This window comes from Harpia harpyja, chromosome 14, assembly GCF_026419915.1.
Source record: "Harpia harpyja isolate bHarHar1 chromosome 14, bHarHar1 primary haplotype, whole genome shotgun sequence".
In the NCBI taxonomy this organism is placed as follows: Eukaryota; Metazoa; Chordata; class Aves; order Accipitriformes; family Accipitridae; genus Harpia; species Harpia harpyja.
Genome location: NC_068953.1, coordinates 30,257,166 through 30,278,005, shown reverse-complemented (window position 1 = coordinate 30,278,005; position 20,840 = coordinate 30,257,166). Strand labels below are relative to the sequence as shown.

At 34.5% G+C, this 20,840-nt stretch overlaps 1 protein-coding gene across 4 annotated transcripts in view; it reads right to left on the bottom strand.

Moving 5' to 3' along the window:
• Positions 1-2,277: 2,277 nt before the first annotated feature.
• The window catches only part of UNC13C (unc-13 homolog C), a 203,899-nt gene continuing 185,336 nt past the window's right edge, over positions 2,278-20,840 (bottom strand). For 3 of the 4 annotated variants that reach the window (XM_052807834.1, XM_052807836.1, XM_052807835.1), the window contains 4 exons: positions 20,265-20,412; positions 5,519-5,611; positions 4,628-4,787; positions 2,278-3,686 (listed from right to left, as the gene is read on the bottom strand). In XM_052807834.1, the coding sequence (XP_052663794.1) occupies positions 3,401-3,686; positions 4,628-4,787; positions 5,519-5,611; positions 20,265-20,412 (687 nt within the window). In that variant the 3' untranslated portion in view covers positions 2,278-3,400. Of the gene's footprint in view, positions 3,687-4,627; positions 4,788-5,518; positions 5,612-18,773; positions 18,937-20,253; positions 20,413-20,840 lie in introns of those variants that run through there. The other variant, XM_052807837.1, reaches the window with a different exon arrangement.

Here is a 20,840-nt window from a genome sequence, read left to right as displayed (position 1 = left end):
AATCTCTCTCTTAACCCTTATTGAACAGAGTTGTTATATAAAATTGTCAGTTCCAAGTTTACTGGTTAATTTGAAGTGCTGTCGTATCACAAGCTTCTCTAAATGTATTTGCTTTTCCAGGTCCACATCAAATTCTTTCCATGTAGTAACTGTTCTTTGGAAAATGGAAAATTCATTCTCAAATTAATTTTGCTGTTCTCCCCTGTCTTTTTTTCTCCTTCATTTCCCTAAGTGTATGTATTTACATTTGCTGTCTTAACAAACCAATACAATTGGAATTCCAACTAGAATTTTGATTACGTCAGTTGCCACTGAGAAGTGAAACTGCAGAAACAGCTCTGTTAACTAAGGTTACCTCAGTTGAATTAAGAAAATTTTCTCATAAATTGAAATTAATTTTTTTAATGGAATATTTACTTCCCTAAAAGAGAATATAACAGCTTTTAAAATAGCACTGCAACCTTTTCCATATCAATCAATCATATTTACTACATGAAATGTTTGAGTTCGACCTGCTTGCACTACACCATTGCATATACCTGCATTTTGATTCACAAAAACGTTTAAAACAGCCCTGTGATGTAGAGTTAACATATTTCCCTCATCTTCCACACGACAAATTTTGATGTAGAAAGTAAGTATTTCTCTGTTAAAAATGGTGAAACATGAATGTTACTGTTTAAAGCTGTAGATTATAAGGGTTTGCTTTACCAGATTGCCTGATTGCTTCTAGTGTGTGCAACTGAGGGAGACTGCTAAGAGCAGTAATTGACTTCCTTGACAAGTTCAGTTTTTATTCCTTTGTAGGTGAATCTCAGGGATAAATAGTTAAGTGGGTGGTGAATGAATACATTATGCACCAAAATGTGTGCCATTTTACAGTAGAATAAACAGCTACAGAAAAATATGATAAAAGTGCTCCAGGTAAAAAACCAGAAGCTGTCTAGCCCAGTCTTTCTGTTTTAATCACAGAGCCAAATGATTTATTGTGGAATTCTCTTTGCATTTTATCCACAATAATGTTCTATATTGCAGGAACCACCTCATCTCTTGATTATTCCCCCTTTTTTATTTGAGGCTGAGTCTGCTGATGTTTTCTTACATTAAATCTTGTTAACTGTTAATAGATTCTGTGTTTTCAGTGTCATCCACTGTAGACACTTTGGGCTATACCTTGCAGAAATACAGGAAACAGTATGACTTGCACATACAAATGGAGATTTGTCAGGAGGCAGTGTTATACAGACTCAGATAAAATCCTCTTTAATTTTGTTGAAGTTACTGGAGCGACACCTGGACTTTACTTTTAAGTACGTATACCACAACACACACAATACATCTGAAGCATTACAGGCTTGGATTAGTTTCAAGAGTGATTTTGGGTCTCTAAATCCTTGGGAGAGTTTTGCAAGTATTTGCAATTACATGCAACCCATATTTAGAAGGTATTATTAAAGTTACATTCTCAGAGTTGTTTAAGGAGTCACTTAATGTCTAAATTAATGAACTACTTTTTGAAATGTGAACTCATCAGCATAACTTTTCACATGGAGAAATAGCTTTCTGAAGTGATGAGTTAAAAAAATGTACCCATCAAAATCTCCCTCTGCCTTAATGTATTCTGCAATGCATAACTACCTGCGGGATATACACTAATAAAATAACTTGGGTTCCATCCCCCCCCGGCTATGATCTTAGTGTAGTGTTGTTAACTGTCTAAAAGCTGTGCAGATCTTCTCTAATGTCTAAATATACTTATGGTAAAACTACTTTTTAGTATTCAAGCAAGAGGATTAAGGGTGTTGAAAGACATCCTTAAAATCTCATCTAAATATCTCTCAAAAGGATATCCTGGAAAGACTCTGGTTTACCTATGTGGAGTCACATACTACATTTTTAAAAGACTGGCAGCAGCATACTAGCTACATGTCCTCCTTTATTTTTTCCCTAAACAAAGCTGAAAACTCCAATCTGTGTTATTAGAAGCACTTGTAACCAAACCCAATAACAAATATGTGTATTATTATAGAATATTATGTGTATTATATGTATTATTACAGAACATTATATTTTATATATATATATGCCTACCTCATTTATTATCATTTGTTAGAACACTGACATATCAAATCTTACACTTATAAAAGAGCCAGATGCTAAACACTGGAAATTGTACTTTGATATATTACAAAGCTATATTGTAAGCCCACTGCATGGGCTTCACATGCACATAAAAGCTATAGGTACATAAATAATATCAAATGACAAAACTAGAAAGCAGCTTCTTCATACTTTATTTTACAATGTCTCACTAAATATATTTACAGGACACAGAATTTGCTTTAGTGCAATACATAGTAATGTTGCATAAGTACAAACTGTTGAACTTTTCTAAAAAAAATAAAGAAATAAAGCACTTAACTGATGTTACAGCTAAGTATGTAAAGCAACGTTAATAACTCTGAGTGAAAATGCTAACAGCATCTTTTCTTTTCATAAACAATTTCTAGAAACAAACCACAAACCGGCATTACATATTCCAAACTACTAAGCCTTGTACAGTACCATATCATTTAAAAAATGATTTTTTAAAAGCACATATGCTGTACTGTATGGCAGTCTTTTTCTACAGATACTGACTTACTCTTTTAATACAAATATGATATAACCTTGGCAGTTTTGAAGAACAAAGTTATCTCAAGATATCAAACATCTGTAGCAAACTCTGATAAGCACAGCTTCTTGAGAACTTGCTTTAACAGCATTTCTTCACAGTGATAGTTATGAAAGGTTGGAAAAAGATTAGCATAAAATATTTCCATCCTTTTTCAGTTTTTATGCAAAAATCATTACTTTATATTGGTAATTATAAAATTACAAACACTTTCTATAAGTAACTGCATCTGTAGTAATGATAGAAAAAGTTATCAGCAAGATACCTAAAATGAGGCTTGCATAAAATGATAGTTTGAAGAAAACTAGGTATATCTTTTTAAAAATAATAGTAAAGGAGGTAACTTAATTTAGAATAAGCAATACAGTAGTTTAACAGAGACAACTTACTTATTAATAAATTAAAAAAGCTAATTATTTATTAATAAATGTTAAAAAAATAAAGGAATTGTAATGAGGTGAAATCAACATTTAAAAAGATACGATGAAACATTTACTCTTAATCTTAGTTTTGGCACTTCATTGGAACAATTACTTTACCAAAGACCAAAATATGTATAAAAGGTATACAGCATCTTGACATACCTTGCAAATATAGTACATAAGTACTGGCAAACACTGAAAACATAGTTAAACATTCCCACAGATTTGCACATGCATGCACTATTCAGACAACAGCATTGTATCTATGTTCTCGGCGGTGACAATCTTGCATTACTTGGGTATTTTAGGCTATTTCTTCAGCAGATCTTGTTTCTGATTTAAGTCTTACAAATTCTTTAGCAACTTCGTCATTGGTCCTCTGAGAAAGTATTCTAAGAATTGTTAACCCAGTTTCATCTACAGAGATGTTTCTCAACAAGGGGTACCAAGATGCACAGCTACCTTTCTCTGCTATGTTTTGCAGCTGAATAACTGTCATTCCTATAATGCGATCTTCCCTAGCAAAGCAGTAATCTTTCACTGAGAGGTGAAGTTCGTAGGCTCCTGGCTTATCTTCATTACTCAAAACGCTGCATGGATTGAAAATACGAATTTAGAACAAGGAATTCTGTTTAATTCCCCTAAGGAATGAATGTACTTTAGAAATCTTGTAAAAATTAAAGTGATCGTGGTAGTTTAATTTTTGTAGTTCCATTTTGTTGCAACAGAATATCATTTAGTTTTAAACCTTCTACACAGTTAACCTGTCAGATGCTACCGGTGATGTAGTCTCTGTTCGCACTGACCTGAACAGAAACAGAGAATTCATCATTGCCTCAATACCTGAAATAAACACGGTTACGTTTCCCTAGAAAGTACCTAAAATATTCAACTAGTTCCACAACTATCATAACCACATCTTTAAATCAACTGCAAAAAATAAAGAAAATCACTGGCAGCAAGCCTCAGAAGGAGCTTTGCTGTCAGACACTGAGAAAGTGAACTCTGTCTTAGTCAGGGTCTCAGTTATGAAAGGGGAGGAAGAGTAAATAGGTGAGAGGTGCTATAAGAAGTACTAAATTTAAAACTCCAGGTTAGGTGACAATTTCTTATTGCTTAAAGGATTAAATAATAGAGATAAATTATACCATTAACCATACACCACCCTTTACATATTTAGATATCTCAACAGTCATAAAGGCTGAGATATCTAGGATTAATAATAAAGGCTTCAGTCCAGATTGCCACTTAGGCAAATAGATTCCTAGATATATAAATAATTATTCCTGTGTAGGGAAATGTACATTTTAACCAGCTTTTGTAAGACTGAAAGCTTAGTGGTTGTCATTTGTCTTCATACAAAAGAAAGATATAAATTACTAAATAATTTTGAAGTGGAGTCTATATCTATGGACTCTGATGTGTATAGTGGCCTTAGGATGGTTTTTTTTATGTTATTACTGGTTTAACCACAAGAAATTCTAACAAAATTTGCATAAAATATACAATTAACAGACAACAAAAGACTTACAACTGGAAAGTTTCATTGTATTTTGGTGACCAGGTGTTGCTCTTTGTCTTGGTTCCATGTTTCCTTTTCTTGTCACTTAGGTTAGGACCTAATATGCAAACTTCCACAAATGGCCGGAACATAGCTGTTGTTTGCCAGTGTAGATTATTAATTGCTACAACTATAAAGAAATAAAAGAAATGAAGTTAAATAAAATTCCATTGGAAGAGTTCCAATTAATTATCCAGCATGACTTTGTATAGCCAATGAAAGTTGACCTGAGAGATTTCCTATAGGATACCAATACCTGGAAGCCCAGGAGGAGATTTGCCTGTTCTCTGCCAAGTAAGATTGACTACTTTCAGTTACAACAGTAGCAAATATAAACATATATTTTACAAATGCTTTACCTTAGCAGCTCCTTTGTCTGCTACCTTCACTGTAATTAAAAATTCAGCTTATACTAATCTAAATTATACTGGGTTTCCTCTGGAATTCAGGTTGTGCAGAACAAAGGCATTTTGTTAAAAATGGAACTTTTAAAGTCTTGGTGCAGGCATTCATCACCTAGCTTTGCTACAGCTTTTGGAAAAATAAATTATATGCAAGCAAATCAGAAGTCTAACTTGGCACATTTGAATTTATAACCCTATAACTTTGTATAATAATACTTTTTAACTGTCTACACAGAGAAGCATAGATAGTACTTACCTGCATAATCTTAACTTCTGCTGATGTTGAGCAAGGTAAAAATACAATCCTAATCACCTGAAGCATACTCATAACTTTACAAGTATTGTAATACTTAACATTTGTTATTTCATTATTGGTATGTTTTACTTAGGATGTAGTGCTTGGGGGTTTCGGACTTTGTTGTTGTTTTCTTTTTAAAATTAGCTATTTGAAACTTACCTTTTACAGTGACTTTATGCTCACCAGTTCCAGGATGTGTGGAGACATCCACCTGTATAGATATCTCACCCACTGAATTATTAGTGGTTTGACCTGAAATAATAATTAGTAGGTTAGCACACTTGGCTTCTCAATACATCAAGAGAAATAGACAGTGAAAAAAGGTGAGCTGTATTTTCTGTCAGAAACACTTAGAAATTTCTGACATATATTTCACATTTAAGTGGGAATCAGTTACAGATTTATAAGTGATTTTGCCACAAAAGTACCTAGCAATTGCAAATGTCTATGTAAAGTGCCTCAGTAAAATAAAAAAAGCCCTCCATCTGGAACCTTCCATTCTGGTTATTATTAGGTGCATTTGCATCTTGAAATGCAAAAGTTGGTGGTTTTGTCAAACTTTGTTTGCATGTGAACCCCAAAAATCTTATTGCAAGTACACATTTGGAAAGTTATTTCTGTATTGTTATTGATTAATCCTTTGCTGGAGGTTATGTCTAAGCAAATTACTAAGGTTCTGCACTAGCATAGACACAGGGGCTTAAAGAAAAAAGGGAAGGTTGCAGGGATGGCAGAAGAGCCAGGAACTGAATTTTGGAAGTATTTACTTCTGAGCACCAGTGCAGGTTCTAAGTTGGTTTGCACATAATGATTCCTTAAAAGGGCTCTCAGTGTGTATTGAAAGGTCCTTTAATGTATCAGATAATAACAGTACAATATAAACAAAATTGGGTGTGTTTACTTGTTCTTTAATTAGATGACTGTGAACGTTGAACTCTGTGAACTGTGCACTTGCTCCCCAGTCTAACCTCTGTGAACCATATACTGAAGCAAATTACTACCCCTTTATAACTGGCTACTGTTTCTGTGGGTTAGCAGAGGAAAGAATTTATCTTCTTTCTATTTATAAAGGCCTTACCCATCGGTTCCCCAACCATATATATGTGAGAAGAAGCAAACGTTCCGTTAGAAGTTTTCCAGCAGCTCATGCAGGAATTAAGAAAGGGGTACAGAGAAGAGGGGTGTCTTGTGTAATCATACTGGGGATTTTTTTTTTCCCCACCCTGAATTAGTTTATACCCAGAATATATTTTTTTCCCCTTTATCATGTGTAGTTTTTTCTGGATTTCACCATCAGTAGCTTCTTAGAAATGTGTTCTACAGTGATGTTTATTTGTTGTGTTGGCATGATCTGTAATTATGTTCTCTACACTGGTTGAACATTGGAAGGTCAATTAAATACTCTTACCCCAAGCATTACTGCTTCAGAGAACAAGTTTTTTTCCTGATTCATCAAAATGTGGAAATTCAGTGCTCAATTAACTTGCTCAGAATCCTTGAGCACTGTTCTGCATTTTCCATCTTTCGGGCGAGTTTGGCTTGCAATTGTCATGAATCCACTTTTGAATCATAGTCAACAGTGTTTTAGTAAAAAACCCACAACCTCGGTATCTTAATTTGGTTATAGCTGCTACTTCTGAATTTTAGGATACCTGTACAAATTTTGCTGCTGGATGTATTTCAGTATCATCCAGAGGGTTTGGACCACTGCTTACATGTAAACAGGCAATTTGTTAGACATCAGATTTTTAATGACAAAAGTCTAGTTTCAGTGACAGCCGTTAAACTTGTTGTATTTGGATAATTAGTTAAAGCTGCACTATACAGGATCTCTAAGTTGCTGAGTCATTTTACATCTTGTTCACAGTAAATAATACAAAATTTTTTTTAAGAACATCTATAAAAAGATAGGAATGAAATGGACTACAAAAGCTAAATAAAATCAGTAGAATAGCTTTATTTAGAAGAGTAAAACAATGTATTATCTGACTGTACAGTAAAATTAGCTTTTATTTAGGAAGAGAAAGGAAATTCTCATTTGGTCAAGGTCATACAGTTAAAGCTGATTTCCTTTTCTTTTGCAAACATATTAGACCATGTATCAGTGAGTAGCATAATATTGACACTGAGTTTCTGCTGCTTGAAATAAAATTTATTTATGAATTTAAAAAAAATAATTGTTTGGAATGTGAAGTGCTATATAAAATTATTCTGTCCAGAAAAACAAGATTTTAAAAAAGGCCTTATTTGCATTATACAAAATGTGGTGGTTTTAATGGAGTTACATTTAACCCAGTGTGCTGACTTGTGGGAAAACACCTTCCCTTATATTTGTGTGCATTACTTAACTTGAATTAAATGAAGACACCACTTTTTTTTTTTTTTTTTTTTTTTTGAAACACCTAAAATTCAGAAGGCAGCTTATCTGGACTAGTACTCCAATACTATATATATTTATATATAGGTTATTCTCATTGGCTTTCTGATGCTGTAAAGTAAATCAAAGAGAGTAGAGACTGGAGCTTCTAGAGCATTAATCTGTCTTGTTCTTTCATATTGTGAAATTCTACCTTTTCAAATTCTTATGTACTGCATGGAATTCAACCTTAACAGGTTCTTTTTGTGGTGGTAGACCTTTTTATGAATAATGCTTTTGATTCCACATATAGCCATCGTTGACTATGGAGTTTGAGTTAACATACTATAAGTAAGTCTTTAATCTTTTGTTCTGATTAAAAAGCTTTCATTGCCAAACTGGACAGGAGAAGAGAACCAGGAATTTGCAACATCTAAATCATAGGGACACTGAATGGATAGGATAAACTGAATGTACTGAGAGAAAGTATAAGTAGCTCTCAAACTCTCTCCCAATCAAATTTATAATAGTTTACCACTGACTGCAGTGGAAGGTGAGTCAGGCTGATCCTGAATATCACTGAAAATATCAGCCAGTGTCGATTGCTTGTTTTAGCTTTTAGCTTAAAAAAACCCAAAACCTCTTTAGGAGAAATCAGGAATGTTTTAAAAGAAAACAATTAGCATTTTCATTAGATAGCTTATGCAGCAACCTGTGGGTGATGGTAATAATGGAGTGTGCTGTGTTAATCTGTAATAATGACATATTAGATTTTACTGCGACAAAATCTATGAATCTACAAGGTAAGTCTTGTTCTGTTTCTCCAACTTTTTTATTAACTATGCAAATATATCCCTGCAATGGTCTCCTAACTGATCTTTATCTTTCCTTTTCCTAGTAGTCCATAATTCACAATAGTGCCCTAAGTAGTACTGCTCATATATAGTGGGATTAGTCATGTGTATATGGTACTGTTTGATACGGTTATAAAGAAATCTGTGTAAAAGATCATACAGCTTTATACTGAAAACAGCTGACCTTAAAATGATCCTACATTTCACTATTGCTAAGGAAACTTCTGCAGCAGAATGTCTCAGCCAGCAGAAACAATTTCTACTGGAGTCTAGAACATAAGCATGGTTTCTTTCAGTTACCACCCCATCCATCTTGCATCCCCCCCCCCCCCCCCCGCTTTCTTTCTTTCTGATCTGCTGAACAAACTAGAGATACAATTGTAGGACATTCAGTATTTGCTTATAGCAGCTTTTGTTGACATTCAAGAACTATGGCACTTCATTTTAAAGACTCTGATCTGTCTATTTCTGCTGTTTTGTTTTCTTGCTATCAGTTCTTGTAAAGTCACAGCAGGAATTAGGGATTTTGATTGCACTGTAGAAAGGTCCGTTTATCCTACCACATTTAACAAGTCAATTTAACTGACAACAAATATCTAGCCCTGCACTGCAGAGGATGATTGCACATTTCTTCCTTTAGTACTGTAAATATATCTCATTAGAAGCTTAACAGATTTACAAATAATTCTGCCTGAAACCTTATGGTTGCTTAACTATTACTGTTTCCACTCTGAACTCTGCTTTAGATTTTGTTAGGTTATTTATATGAATCAAAATATAGCAGCCTCTCATAGGTGGGTTTTAAAGTGATCACCTGCATCTAAACTGCAGTCATTCTATTGCAGCAAACAAACTGTAGGGAGTGAAAATATTTCCTCTGGCCCAAGGTGCTTGCTCCTCAATGGACAAAGTGTCCATTTAGCATCTGGAATGTCATCAACGTGATAGTTGTTATAGCCCTAATGATCTTGACAGAAGAGAACCATTTTGGACCAAGGACCTAGTCAAATGTTTCTCAGTCATGATAGTCATATTGGCTTACATATGCACACAGAAACTAATTCTTCTGTCTTCTATTCCTTAGTATGTACCTTTGGAGAAGTGTGAACTTGTGGACTCGGGTAGGGAAAACAGCAGAAAATACAAGTGGAAAAATGAGTCATGTATATTCTGTAAAACTAAACCAGAAACTCTCTATATTCTCTAGAATAATATTCCTGTTAAATGCCAGCGACTCCTACTGAAATAGTCCGTGATTGTGGACAGAAGTACATTTCTGTGAAAGGGGTTCTTTGTCCTGCTTGATCCTTTAGCAGCAAAAAGTTTGAAAAAAGTTTTCCTGTCAGGAGGACTTTGGAAACTAACTTCTAGGTTTGCATGAAAAAAAGAGCCCAGCAGAAATAAATGGGATTCACAGAAAATGAGCTAGCATCCTTGAAATAGCAGGAGCAGTACCTCTGATGGAGTGTACTTTCCAGCTGCTCTGGAAATTGGGGCATGGAAACTAGGATGCTTTCATAATTTCTTGGAAAAAAAAAAAGGAAAATATTAAGAGTAATTTGTTTTGGGGGCTACTAGGAGCATTGGTATGCAGCAGGGACCTCAATAAGAGTGGCAGAACACATCTGAGAAGCTGAGCTAATCATTGGACTGTTCATAGGTCTCAGCTCTGACACTCCAACTACCAGAGTTATGCTGCTATGAGTATTTAAGATAGTAGAGTTTGCATACATAATTACTAAACCCAGCACTGTAGCTATGGCCAAAGTTTGCACGATTTATATATTCTAATATAAACATAGGAAAGTTTACATAACAATGCAAATTCTCATACAGAATTGCTGTGTCTGAAAAGGTATTGCCTGACTTACTTATCTGTTAACAAAGTTAGTTTTTATCTGGTATTGTATTCAAATGTTATCAATCTTGCAATATGTTCTATTTACAGTCCAGCATGGCAAAATTTGGTAGCTATAAGAAAGTGAAACACAGCAGCCTTGAAAACCGAGCAGTGAAAACCCAATAATTTGATGGTGTAAAAAAGTCAGACAAAAATACATAGTACTGAACCCTAAGAGAAAAAAAAATTGTCCCTGCACTCAGCCATACGAGCCTTCTCTTTAATCAGCTCTGTGCCTGTAGTACAGAGTTTGAAAATGGTTGTATAATCCTGGGTTAACATATTGTTTCTTTATATGGAACATCAACTATCTTATGTTCTATCTTATGATAGCAATTCTTTCTTTTGGAAATGCTTTAAGATCTTTTAGTATTCATCATTCTTCCTACTAGTAGTTTCATGTAAAAATCCTTAAATCTGGAGGAGGCTTTATTTGAGGGTCTGTTTCTCACAACATAAAAAATGAAAGTAGCAAATTGTGTGTCAGAGAGAGATTAAGGGGGCACGCTTGCAAACAAGGATTCTTTTTCTGCTGCGAAGTAATCTAGTAGCAAAAGAGAAGAATAATGGAATGTTTTTATTGTTCTTTAGCTAGAGACATATTCTTTTTGTTTTATCCAGTAACAATTAGAACTTTCAATAAAAACAGATTGAATTCTTTTTTCTTGTCTTTTTCTTTTTTATTTTATTTTATTTTTTTTTTACTGTTGAACTCCAAAAGCATTAATTGTTAAAGTGTTTGTGGTCTGTGCAGTGTCTTTTCTTGTTTAGTGGTGTTTGCAGGGACAATTCTAACTATACAGTCATATTGTAAAAGTAAGACTCACTTTTCTGCAAAATATTTATGAGGACAATATGCAGATGTTCTTACACCTTCCATTGTCTCTACAAGCCTTGCCCCAAACTTGCATTGCGTTCACAAAGTTCATAGGACTTGCTTGGAAACTTGTGTTTTATTCAAAAATTTCCTGTTTATTCAAAAAAAGACATCTTGGCAGTTAGCAAGCTGGATTGTTTTTTTCCTATACCTTCTGTCCAGTTTATAGATCTGTTGAGCCTTAAGTATATGGTTAAGTTGTCAGAGTGTATGCATAAGAGAGAGAGTAGAGATATGGGACAAGGAGGCATAGTCAAAACTGGAGCTTTTTGGAAATTCAGGCAAAATTCAGTAGAAAAATAAGGGTTGGACTTTGTCACCAAAACCAGCAGCTGGGTGTCCAAAACCTGATGTGGATCTAGATTCATGGTCTTTTTCAGCTCAGGTTCCAGAGAACTCAGAAATGTACTATATCCCCATCCTAATGCAAGAAGTTAGGTATCTCTGAGGAGAGAATTGATTCCATTTCTGGAAGCTGGAATCCGTTAAGCAGTCTACACAGTGTCCAAAAGAGATCAGTGTCTGTTCTCAGGTGTTTGAAAACAGAGCTCCTATTTGTATTTGAAAGGCTTTTATACTATCTGCAGTCATTACAATGTAATAATCTATTATTTGCTTTGAAAGGAATGCACTGAATGTCAGAATTTATTGAATGTATAAAAATATATTTTCAGAAGTCCTTTACTTGAATTTACTATATTTTCTTCACACAATTATATTCCAGTTTTCCATACATTCATGGTTCCTTACATTTATTGAAGGGCTGAAATGACCCCTAGGTTGAGAAAGTAAACAGAAAAGAAATCTGAGATTCACCAAACACCCATCTGACTTTAAATACTAATGTGTTTTGTATTGAAGCAATCAGTGCTTATATAATAATAATGATAACAATAAAAAGGTAAGATGAGATTTGACAAAAATTTGTTTGTTTTTTTTTTCTTTTGTTCATCTTGGAATTTCATAATTTGCTCATTACTCAGATTCATATTACCATGTCAGTGTTTGGTATTTCTCTTCTTCCAGTTGGCATGGATCTATAATCAACTTCAGATTATTCACATTGTTCCTTTCTGCCCTACTTGAACTTTTCAGCTTTTCCCTTTACTTTATAGTTATTTGATCAAGTCTCTCTCTGTATGTCTACACTGCCTCCTTCTAATGGCTGGGGTTGTTATATTTTTATAGTTCTGGGGCTAGATGCTCTTTTAAAGACTGTTTTCTTTCTGGACTTTTGTAGCTTCTTGACTTTCTCCTCCTCTCATACAGGCACTCATAAAGTTGTTGCAAGTGGTGACTTTAGCAGTATTTTTGCCCCAAAGTAGTCAAAGATAATAAGCTAGGCTCTAAAACAATCTTTATAGCTGTATTAAAAGTTCCTAAATCTATGGAGGTTTACATATTTTTCTCTTTTTTTTACTCTGGCTTCTAGGATTCAGGATTTCAAGACCTTCTTTACCTCTCTGAGGATTAGGAGTCTAGTTTAGAAGAAAAACAACTACCTGCAAACTAATCATCATGCATGATATGATTTTAGTACCTGAGACTTAGAAAAGCTCACTAAGCACTGTGAGCCAGGCAGTAAAACCACTGAACAGGCAATGTTGCTGTGTGGTAACCCTATCCTATCCCATTTGCCAGCTAGCTGCTTCAGCATACATCTGACCATTTATTTAAATACTGGACCTATACTTTGACCTTATTTTCTATATAGGACATAAGAATGAAAAGGTTGAACCAATATTCAAGCTTTCACAGTACCCAATCCTCCAGGAATTACACAAGCTATGAAGTCAGCATTTTAATTCAGAGAAACATTTGTCATCATCTGATTAACAATGCCAATAAAATACATATATTTGTCTGGGGTTCATCTGCCAATTTATTAGAAGACAAAAGATCAGGGTGACTAATCAAGTTAGTTTTCACAGGATGCTGAGGCTCTGCAATTTAGAGGAAAATCTTGAGTGCATGTTTTAAAATTTTCATTTAATACTGACTTTCAGCAACCTTTCTTTCACCAGGCTGCCATGAAAAGATTTAGAAGGTTTGTATTTGATTAGAAAACAGGAATCATTTGTCTTAAGGATCACTTGATGTGAAGGTATTAAGGTTGACAGAAGATTCTGCAGCATCTGTAAGCCTCTTAATTGTACAAAGACACATCATCAAAATACATTCTCTCCTATTTGAATTTCTGTAATGTCAGACAGAGTGATATGAGGAATTCAGAGAGCATAATATAAAAGCAGAATATTATTGTGTGAGTAGAAAGTACTGGTTTGAGTGTCAGGGTGAAATCTCCCCAGTTAAGGTCTTCCCCTTCATCTCTGCCTAGTGTAAACCATGCTTCACGTGATGAGGGCTGGTAATTGCCCAGCCCCGTTGTGACCCTCTGTTACCTGTAGCGACTTGTAATGTCCGTATGGTAAGAAACCAGGGATGAGCCAGCTTTGATATGGGAGATGAGTATCCAGTTAGCATTATCCATCCATCCCTCCATATGTGTGTGTGCATGTATATATATACACATATACACACACACACTGTCCAGCGTTTTAACCAGGCAACACGCAGGCAAGTATAGCCTCTCAAGTTAACAGGTTTACATATGTAGCGAATGCTCCACTGATACCCTTAAGAAGTTATTTTTTAAAACTAATGTCATAGAACTGATGGATAGCAGTAGCTTGTGTTAATTTTCTCAAAGACTTAAGATAAACTGTAATATGCAACATATTTCTAATTTAGGTGCTTTACTGTTTCATTTAAGGAGTAACCAAAGAAATTTTCTATTGTGACAGCCTCTTAAGTGAACATTCTGTAAAAACCTTATGCTTCACCAGCAGTCTGGTTTTTTTAATATGTGAACTTTTAAAATATTTATTTTCTGCCACTATTCTGAATGCATTTATTTTGATATTAGCATATGCTAGAATACTTCTACTAGTTGTAATTCTGCAAGTTTCTTCATTGTTCTTATGCTTTCTGTTGTTCATTACTATACATTCCTTGCAATTGTATGCTGATTTCTGCAGTTTATAATGCAGGTCTGTTTTTTTTCTTTCATGAAATAAGGTAGTGTAACACATGATTGTGACCTCAATTTGAAACTACAGTGGATGAAGTACGGATTATTTCTTGAGTTAAATTCTGTCTAAAGTGTATGTTATGAGAGAACTGGAAATACTCTGTAGTACTTAAAGTTCATGATAGATTACAGGCATAGCTTTCAAAATATGACAGTTAGTTAATACAACAGTTTTGACACACGAAAGAGCAGAAGAAAAATCTTTTTTCTGTTATAAGAGCTGTTAAATGATTTTTATTTTCTGTAGTCTGATGTCATCTCTCTGCTTGCCTAAACTATAGTATGTTGCTGTTTTCTAAGTTAACTATCAGTTTAGTATTTAAATCTGATTTTATATATTTAAGATGACAGAAGATAGTGAGGTTCTGCTTTGTCTTGTACTATTACAGGTTGCAAAGGAACACAAAATTGAATTTTGGTTTGGCAGTTGAAAAGAATTTCTCTTCACTTTTGATCATGTAATTTCCTTCCCTATGTTGGTGGCTTCACGAGACAAGTATGGAGTTACTGTTACAGTTACTCATTCTCATTAGGTAGATATTTTTATTCTGCTTATTATCTTTTCTTGTTTTCGGATGCTGCTTCCCCTTTTAGCTTTCAATTGCCCAGCATAAGAATGAAGAAATCTGATACAAATCAGCTGATGTGAAAGAATAGCGTTTTCTGCAGCCATTTAAATGCACAAGTAGGGATTCTAGTATGAGCTCCATGTTGCTAGATGAGTATTGATTTTTCTGCTTAAGTAATACAAACTCTTTAAAGTCAAGCTAAAATATATATTGTAGTCCTGCCACTATGGGTTGCTATGTTGTATACCTTACAATAACAGTAGCATTCTCTAATAAGGTTTATAAAACTAAGCTGCTGTAAATTTGTAGGAAAAAATATTTCTTTGACTATTTCCAATAAGTAACCATTTTAGATGCTACAGTGGCAATAAATAAGAGCAAATTCAGGACACTGTAATGTTTGAGGTGCTGTCTTTTTATGTAGTTTGCTAAAACTAAAATCATATTTGTCCAAATGTTATTAGAGTTGATGCTAGCCAAGTATAAACACTCACAGAGTTTATGCAATTACTGAAGATTTAAGACAGTTGCTAAACTAAACCACAGCCATAAATCTCCTTTTAATTTCATATCCATATATGATATGAAATATATATGATATATCCATAGTCTAAAAGCTGAAGGTATAACTTAGTTCAGTAAAAAGGTGAGTGGCAGGCTGAAAATTCTCTCTTTTTTTAGGAACAAATTTTGAGAAGCATCAGCGGGACTGGTCTGAGCTTTAAGTAACAGTAAGTCAAATATACCATAGAGTAGGAAAGTTTGTACAGTAGGCCAATAGAAATGGATGTAGTTTTACTTCAGTGTTCTGAGTCTTGTTCCTTCTCTTCTGAAATAGAGAAATACAGTGAGAGTTTGTTCTTTGGCTTTTTTAGTTTTGTCTTGATTGTGAAAATGTGGTTGAATTTAGCTCAAGTTTAGTTAAAATCAGCTTGTCCTGCCTGAACTGAAATTTTACCTTTTTGTCTAGAGTTGTTGTATGTTGACAACTTATATAAATACATCAGTGTACAAATACATGGACTTTTGCAGAAACCTTTGAGCTTTCCTTGCTGTTATTCTGTGTTGGCTCACTGGCTGCCACCCAGCTGTTAGCCAGCCATGGTGTGTTTTAGCCATACAGCACTGAACCCCCACGTCCCTGCAACTGAGCAAGGTTTTATAGGTCAGGCTTGGCAGTGTGCAACTGTTTTACAACTGATTCATGCTTGGCGCAAGTGTAGCGTGCACAAAAAATTGTTTGGTCACAAAAGATGTTGAAAACAATCCATATTATAGTCTGAATTTATGCAAAAATGTTATCCTGCAGCTGAATTTAGAGGAGAAAAAAAAATCACTTTTACAGTATGAGATAATGTGTATTATTAGTAGTGCCCAATCTAAAATTGACAATTTACAGCTGACAAAAGTCCAAAGGAAACAGAATCAATCAGAGGTCTGAACCTCAGGGGACTGGCTTGGTAATGGTGTAGTGATGCTATGAGATTATCACTTGGCTGTGTTTCATATGCTCTTTGCCCGAGTTATCAATGGCCACATACAGTGTGTAAGATACTAGTCACTCAGGCTTTTAAATGTAGTTCTGTTCACTAAACTGCCTTTAGGTTTTTCAAAATCCTTTAGGTCTACATCAATGTTCATTTTGGAGACTCTAAAAGTGACCTGCTCCATGAAATGGTTCTAGTGTATGGTTGAACAAGAAGAAAACCCTGATCCAGAAGAATGTGCTTACAACAGGCAATGCAGAATCACCTGGACTAATCACCCGGTTAATATTAAATGTGAACTTCAGATAAGTGGAACTAAATTTCTTTAGCAGTTTATAATTTCTTTGTATGTAAAATTGTAAAAGTTTTCCTCCCAAACAATACTGAAAATTTATTTGCAAAAGAGAATGCTGCTCTACAACTTTTACACTTGTGGGCTGGGATTAAAATAGATCAAGTGCTGGCAGGTTTTGCTTATTTTACTGGAAATAAAATTCCTTTTTTTATACTAAGGGACAAACATAGATGATCTTCCCCCTTACTATCATATTGATACCACTGTTAAGATCTGTAACAATCAGTCTCAGCAGTATTTAATTTCCAAACAAGCTGAAACTGTGTGGCAGATCTGGGATAGCAGTAGGGATGTAATAGGAGAAGAGAAACCTCTCTCTCCTCCTGTGTCAGGCAGAAAGACATGTGTTTAATATGACAGCATATGACAGAACTTAAGCTATGTCCTAAGCATGCTAATCCGTATTTGCTAATAGAGTTAGTACAGACAACATTTTTCTTTTATCTTTCATTTTCAGAGTGTGGTTACAGATTTGTTTTCACAACACTGAGTGAGGATTAAATTTACATCTTTCACGTTCCTTTTAAATGGCAAATCATTATATGGAGAAAAAAGAATAAAAGAAAAAGCAATGTTGTCAGTTACTCAAAAAGTTACTGCCAGTTTATGCTCTGTAGTGTCATTTACTTATTCAAACACTTGTCTGTTTTGAAAACAGTCTTGAGAGTCTGTAGCAGTGCTTTGAAAAGGAAAACTTATCAGAGTAAGATTATTGCAGTTAACATCATTAGTCCTGACTGTGTGATAATTTGCTTTTAAAGCATATGTCCATAACAATACAGTTTCCTGGTGTATATGAAAATGGCAATAAGAGTTTAGCTTTCAAGTATTTATTGTATTGAAACCACCACATGAAAAACTATGAATCCCTGGGAGTAAGTCAGCATTTTAAAAGTTAGGAATGTTTTTATTAATGCTGTCTATGCAAATTGCTTTGTTTCCAGGAAGCTCTTTAGGAATGTGTAGGCACACAGGCTGGGAATCGAAGCTCTGGTTCAAGCACTCATCCTTGTTGAGAAATGGTGCAAAAGCATATTCTTGGATAATTTGGTTATTCATACTGAACTTGACCCTGCATGTACATGAATACAGGAAGTATCAAGGACCGTAACATACACTTTTACATAGCTATTATGCTTTCTAGGTGGGGAAAGTAACTCCCCCTCCTTGCACCAATCAAACAAATTTTTGCCCTTCAGTTTCTTAGAAACACTGCAGTTTAATCATGGCAAATGAAAAAATATCTTCACCTGTGTTTAAAAGTAGGCCTGATTATTGTCTGATTCTAGTTGTCATTACAAGAAAACTGAGCATCCACTTTCATCTAGATAGTTGTTATTCAATATGCTATTTTCTTTAAATCTAAATTATTCTTTTTTCCATTGCTTTGAGTTTAATTACATCTAACCATCTATTGATTATGGATTGGTTACCTGCACAAATACGAGGGCAGATATAAATCTAATTATATTTCAGAGAAAGTTTCTGATTTGCAAACAGGGTCATTTTAACTAAATGCTAATGATACAGCTACAGTCGTGAGGCTGGAGGTTGTAATAGATGAGTTTTTTAGTTCTTGTAAATGAGACATTAAAGGATGATGAAAAGCTGTGAGTCACTCTTCCTTAACTTTTATTCCCAGTGGCTACACTTCTAATAATACTGGTGTGCAAATATAGGCATGCTAATGTATGCACAGAAATGAACACAGACCTCAGGCTGAAATCATGATGAAAAATCAGAAAATTCAAGTTTGTGGTTCAGGATTTATAAAAGATCTCTGCTTATGGCTACAACCCGGATAATTTTTTCTCCTGAAGTTACAATGAAAGTATGCATAAAGGAAAAGCAAAATATACTAGTAATTAATAATTTTCTGCCTAAATCCATACTGTTAATCCTATTTTTGGGGGGGGGGGGGGAGAAGAATCTATTCCTTATATATTAGAGTTTTACAGCAATTTTCTCACTTGTAATGTATGAATTATTAACAGAGATCCTCAGTCTAATATGGAAGCTTCCTGGGAAATAATTCCTTGGAATTAATCTTTGAGCAAGCTGCAAAACTAATGTTTCATGCTTTTTATACTGCGAGTAACATACTATATTTCACAGGTAAAAGCAATTGATTTGCAGCTTAACTGTCTGATTAAAACTTTTCTGATTCTCATGAGCGGGAGCAGGGTAGTTTTTTATAGATCAGCAAATTGTATTCCTTCCCAAAGATATTAAGTGGTGGACAGGCCATTTTTACAAATGCCCATTACATTAAAAAGAAATCTAGTAAAGATTACTATTATGCAAAAATTTGCAGTTTCTAGAATGAAGAAACCATTCAGCTTGGAATATAATACGCATTATCTGTATAAAAGCAGTTCTTGTATGTACTGTAGACGTATGAAAACACTGTCCTAGATTGATAAGAAAAATGGTAAGAAATAGCTTCTTTTTGAAAATAGAAGGAAACTTTGCCTAAAAGTATAACCATGAACTCTTGCCCTCTTATTGAAACCACGGAAAGTCCTCTTTTGAAATACACCGTTAATGAATGGTATATCTATTTTAAATGAAAAGGACTTCATGTTTCTGTTTTTTTGGTACACTACACCAAAATTCTAGAGCAGGAAGAAGTGGCTTCAGTGTTGCTGATGTCCAGATTCAAAGTACACCTAATATCTATCATATTCTTGGATGTTCTCTGCCTTGGTTTGCTTTTGGGAAAGTATCAACGTTTTGATAAGTGGGCATAAAAAATGATGTGACATTTTCAGCAGGATGATTTTGAATCTGAATTCTGAAACGCACAAAGGAAAAAAAAAATCTAGACAGGGACAATGCTGTATTTTAGCCTACAGAAACCTTCTATTCCTTTTGAACCCACAGATGACCTGCTAGAAGAAGTGTGCGTTCTGTAACATGGAATCAGTGTGCTACATTAAGCACACGTTGCTCACAATTTATTGTTCTTAATCACAAAAGGAAACCTTAAGGGATATGTCATGCTTTTTGCAGTTATTTGTGATTAGTAATTAATATCCTCCAGCTCTGAATGTATCTAAAGCTGCTGATGTACTCTGCGAATTTACTTTGTTTCTGCAATTATAATATGCACTCTGGTATGGCCTCTACAACCCTGTTTGTGTGTGGAGTGCTCCTATAAATAACCCTGATATTCAATGTTCACACAGAGCTGTGGGACATATTCTTTATGTAAAGTGACAAGCTGATAAATACACTGCCCTCAGATAAGCTCCATTGATTGACAACAGCAGCTGATATGGAGTAACATCACATGGGCAAATTTGTGACAATAAACTCTAAAATACCAGTTTTTGGAGAATGTGATTGGCAACCAATCATTTAAAGCATTTAAAATGTAATTTGATGTACTTATATCTCTCTTACAGATCACTTACTTTGAGATGACTGAGTGTCTATAAACTTCTTTATCAAGGCGTCAGTAGTTTGTGTGTAAAGGCTAAGAGCATATCTCAGGGACTGTAGGTCCGGGCTCTTTTCCAGGAAATTCTTTTTCAGCCCACTCCCTCCAGCATGGAAGTATTGCTAAAATGAAAAACAAATATGGTCGTTCAGAGAGGCAAATTATCTGAGAGAGGCCTGAGTTACACACATACAATTTTAAGTAAAATTCTTACACAAACTTTAAAAAATAACATCTGGCATGTGTAGCTAGATTTATGATTATAGCAGTTGTTGAGATAACTGTCATCATCTCTACTACAGAGCTTCTTTCCAAAGGTAAAAATTTAAGTCTTGTGGGAGAAAAAAAATATACAAAATTTTAATTTTGGTCTTCATGATCTCAAGTATTTATATGTCAAAACTGGATATATAGATTTGCAGGGTTCTTTTATCTTTTGGAGAGTGGAATCGTTTTTAATTCTTTATCTAAAACAAAGCCTCTAAAGTCAAGGCATGGTTTACAGCACAAGTAAAGAATATATTCATTCTGAGGGAAAGGGGAATTTTGT